This window comes from Marmota marmota, unplaced genomic scaffold, assembly GCF_001458135.2.
Source record: "Marmota marmota marmota unplaced genomic scaffold, marMar, whole genome shotgun sequence".
Classification (NCBI taxonomy): Eukaryota; Metazoa; Chordata; class Mammalia; order Rodentia; family Sciuridae; genus Marmota; species Marmota marmota.
Window position 1 is genome coordinate 1 of NW_026007136.1, and position 4,329 is coordinate 4,329.

At 38.3% G+C, this 4,329-nt stretch overlaps 1 protein-coding gene across 1 annotated transcript; it reads right to left on the bottom strand.

The window, feature by feature from the left end:
- Nucleotides 1-34: 34 nt before the first annotated feature.
- On the bottom strand, nt 35-4,323 carry LOC125614787 (low-density lipoprotein receptor-related protein 6-like). The gene is made up of 4 exons (XM_048797682.1): nt 4,305-4,323; nt 3,791-3,916; nt 2,166-2,276; nt 35-1,175 (listed from the first exon to the last, which is right to left on the bottom strand). The coding sequence occupies exons 2-4, from the start codon at nt 3,816-3,818 to the stop codon at nt 868-870; spliced, it is 447 nt and encodes a 148-aa protein (XP_048653639.1). The 5' UTR covers nt 3,819-3,916; nt 4,305-4,323; the 3' UTR covers nt 35-867.
- Between the last annotated feature and the right edge of the window lie 6 nt (nt 4,324-4,329).

Here is a 4,329-nt window from a genome sequence, read left to right on the forward strand (position 1 = left end):
GTAGACTCAGACCTCAAATAAAATTTTCCTCCTCTAAGTTATTCTTGTCAGGTATTTTGATGAAAGCTGACAAAAAGCTAATGGTAGAATCAACTCTGGGAATCAAAATTCATTTTCTTTCCTATTTAAGAGAAAGTGACTAGGGTTTAATAGCTATTGGTTCTTCCAGATAGTCAGGTTTTAAGAAGTGAACTTAGATTGAGAAGTGAGTGAGAACTCTTCACTGTAAGATTCCTGATTCCATTCCCAAATCTTTTTCGTTAGTGGTTATGACCGGTTTCAGTAGTGCACTCACTTCTCTTCAATTCTGTAGATTATGGGGCTTGGATACCACTGAAACAGTAGCTCTGGAATGTCAGGATGGTGATTTCAGAATTATACATATTGTGGTCACTCAGCTAACTGGCCATGGCCTTTCCATGAAGGCACTATTTGAGACCCATCTACAGTTAGTATTTAAGTACTAACATGACAGTACTGAGCACCAGCAAGACAGATTTATGTAAGTTCTCTTGCATTTCTTAATAAACCTATGAGTTGAAAATAAAGTTGTTACCACTTTAAAAAAGGGAAACCAAAGACAGGTCAAATAGTTTTCCCAACCTCCCTCCACTAGGCTATGGTTACCATGTCATCAATTTAAATCGACTGAATCAAATCTAGGTTAAATAAGGGCCCTTTCAGATGACATAACTTGCCCTTTGAAGTTCCCTATCATGTTGCTGTCCTGTTGTCAAATCAGATTTACACAAGGAATACAGAATAATCTATATGCAATTGCCCATAGGTAGAAATTTCATATTGTTCAAGTTTCAAGAATCAGGTGATAAGAAGGTAACAATGTAGAGGATAAAAACTTGAGGAGTCCTACAGAATGAGATGTAACTGAAAGTCACGTAGGCTGATGCATAATAGGTCTTGGTCTGTAGTTAACTCACAGTTCATTTCATCGGATCCATCCAGACAATCAGTGTGACCATCACAAACTTGCTCCATGGAAATGCATTTCTCACCATCCTTACAAGATTTTGATGACTCCGAGCATCCGGCAGACTCAAAGCATTTGTTTGCATCGGCCAAGTAGTACCCACTCGGACACTTGCAAGTCTGTCCCTCAGGGTTTGGTAGACAGATATGGCTACATCCTCCGTTGTCCTTTGAGCAGCTGTTACTACCTGTGGATCCACCCCACCCCCAAACATATTGAGTTAGATTAGGTTTCAGAAGAATCTGTGGTTAATGAATTGAGCCCACATTGTTGACATTAATCTCTTAATTTTATCTCTTCTTACTTTATTAAACCCATGATCACCCTCCCAAAGTATTCAGTTAGGTATTCCAATTGTGTCTATGAGATAGTAGAGAAAAACACATGATCATTCCCATGTTGAAATTTCATGTATTAGTTAACATGAAAAATAGATACTAGTGTCAATGAATAGAATAAAGACTAGCTCCACGTTTGGGTTAAAGTGGTATTTCAATTATCCTGTTGTTGTTGTAACCCAGTGCACAATAATAAAATTGAAAATAGAACCCAAGTACTATCATTTGGGTCACAAGTGTCCCCTAAATGTTTCTAAGGTAAAGGCCTGGTAAAGGCCAAAATCCACAGTGTGACACTATTGAAAGAGATGGTGGAAATTTTCAGGGGAGTTATTTAGCTTTCTGGAGACATGCCTTTTAAGGAGACTGTGAGACCCTGGTTTCTTCTTCTTCTCTGTTGCCTCCAGGCCACAAAATGAACAGTGTTGCCTTGCCACATGTTCCTTGCTCCAAAGTAATGAGACCAAACCAACCATGGACTGAAACCTCTAAAACTGTAAGCCAAAATAAACCTTTTATCTTTATAAGTTGATTATCTCAGGGATTTGTTATAGCAATGAGAAGCTGACTAACACACTAATTCTACCAGTGCTCAGGCTAGTGAGTTTACTACTTGATTGTGAATGCTACATAAGTAATGGGACTAATTATGTACCTTAACCAGTTTATGTAGAAGTACATAAGGATAAGAGATTTACGCAGGTCTACAGGAATTTGCCATAGAAACATTTTAACATTTAATGGGAAACACAAAGATATTTCCGAGAGATATAGGATGATGGAGTATTCCAAAGTTCAGTAGATTACAGCACTGTCATAGTCACTGCAAGTTTACCTACCTTGTTGACTAAATTTACTGTAAACTTTTAAGTCCACAATCTTCTGGTCTACTTGGAACCACCGATTTTCTAAAACTTCTGTTTTGCTGTACCAAACTTTAGTGATTTGGGCTAAAACAAAATCCAATGAATAATCATTAACAAAAACAAAATTTTATCTTAAGGCAACTTCCTGGGTAAAGAACATGGTTCAGTATGAATACTTTCATTCATTGGCCTAAACCCCAGTTGAGTAATGACAATTTTACAAAAGAGACACATATTTTTCTAAACCTTATTTCTGGAAGAGAAATAAAAACCATTATATACTTTCCTCCATAATAAAGTCACATGTTTGTAAGCATGACCAGAATATCCATATATGTCCCATATATAGTGAGTGAATATCCATATATAGTGAGGATATGTGGAGGCACATTCAATGCTGGATCCATGCAATTAATAAGTAATGATTTTAAATACTATTCTAGAACAACATTTCCAGAAATGGCTTATCTGCAAGAAGAGTTACCATGGGATCTTAAAATAAGATGGCAAAGGTCTCATGATGTACCTAATTAGATAGCGAAGGTCTCACAATGTACTTAATAAATTAGCATCTCTCAAGTAGGAGCTGAAAACTTGTTTTTTTCTTTCCAATTCTGATGTGACTAGCCCAACTAGCCAATGGACTGGCATTTGAAAATATAAAGAGATAAAGATTTATCATAAACAGAATTTTATAATTTCTTTAGACATGAGTCAGAAATTTATACACCAAAATCTAATATATATAAAAACAATACACTAGAACACTGATTTAGTATAATCCCTTTGAAATAAGAGAAATTCCATGTTAGAATGCTTGTTAATTTACTTAGTACTCTCAAGGGTACTTAATCAACCAAGAGAGGTACTGTCTTCATTTTATAGGTAAGGTGTTAGAACGACTGATAGCAGGCATACCACCTAGTTCTAATTCCTAGCCCAGTTCCCTGTGTACTATACCATGGCTATATCTTGGATAAATGTTATCCAAAGGTCCACGTGTTGAGGTGGGATCCTTAGCCTGTAGCTCTACTGGAAGGTGCTAGAACCTCTAGGAGGTGGAGCCTAGTAGAAAGAAGTTATATCATTAGGGGTGTGTCCTAGAGAAGGGGATATTGAGACCCTGGGCCCTCCTCCTCCTCTGTTTCCCCCTCCAAGAGTGAGAAACCTCCTCTACCACATGCTCCTACCATGATGTTCAGGCCCCAAGGCAACAGGGTCAAGTAATCATGGACAGAAACCTAAGAGACCATGAATCAAAATAAACTCCCCTTTTAAGTTGATTATCTCAGGTATTTTGTCTCAGTGATAGAAAATTAACATAACCATGGTATCATCAAAAGCAGAGAGCCTCATATGAAAGTCAGGAATTTCAGGAAGAAAGGAACTAAGCTTATTCATAGGAACAAAAACCAAATAACTAGAAGTTCTCCCCAAGTCACGGAATCACTGTTACAGTATCCTTTTCCAGAGTAGTTTTTCTTCCAAAGGCCAGATACTGCCAAAGACTGGTGCTAAGCCCTAGTAGCAGATACTCTCTGGATATCCAGGAGTAAATTCAGATCACAAAGATAATTGGATGGAGAATCAAGACCTACCATCATCAGTTGTTGTCCAGAACATCATGCCTTGACCAAACGTAAAGAGGTTAAGGCCCTGAATCCCTTGGCGGTCTACTCTGTGTCTACAGCCATCTTGTTGAATACTTTCTATGAGTCCTCTTCCTAGGAAGAGAGGTTCAGTTAATTTCATTTGGCCCAAACACCCATCCTACATCCTGTAGCTCTATCTGCCATGTCCGGCCTCCCCTCCTGTCTGCCATGCCTTCTCTAAAATCAGGTCTGCTTCATTCATTCCTCTTTAACAGCGATACAACAAGTTACACATGCAGATTTCTTAAGTTCTCAATTTTTATTTCACGAGAGGAACTGCATGACTCTGTGGGCTATGACATGCCACTTAGGACGGGAGAAGATTGTTTAGGATGTGTTGGTAGAAAATGTTCATGCAGAACAAAAAAGCTGATTGAAATTGTGGCTGAAGACAAGAGAGCCAGAACTTCATTATTTCACTCTGGCTTCAAGGTTTAGGGTGCCGTTAGCAACTGCTTACCAGTATCAGCCCAGTACAGGCGGGT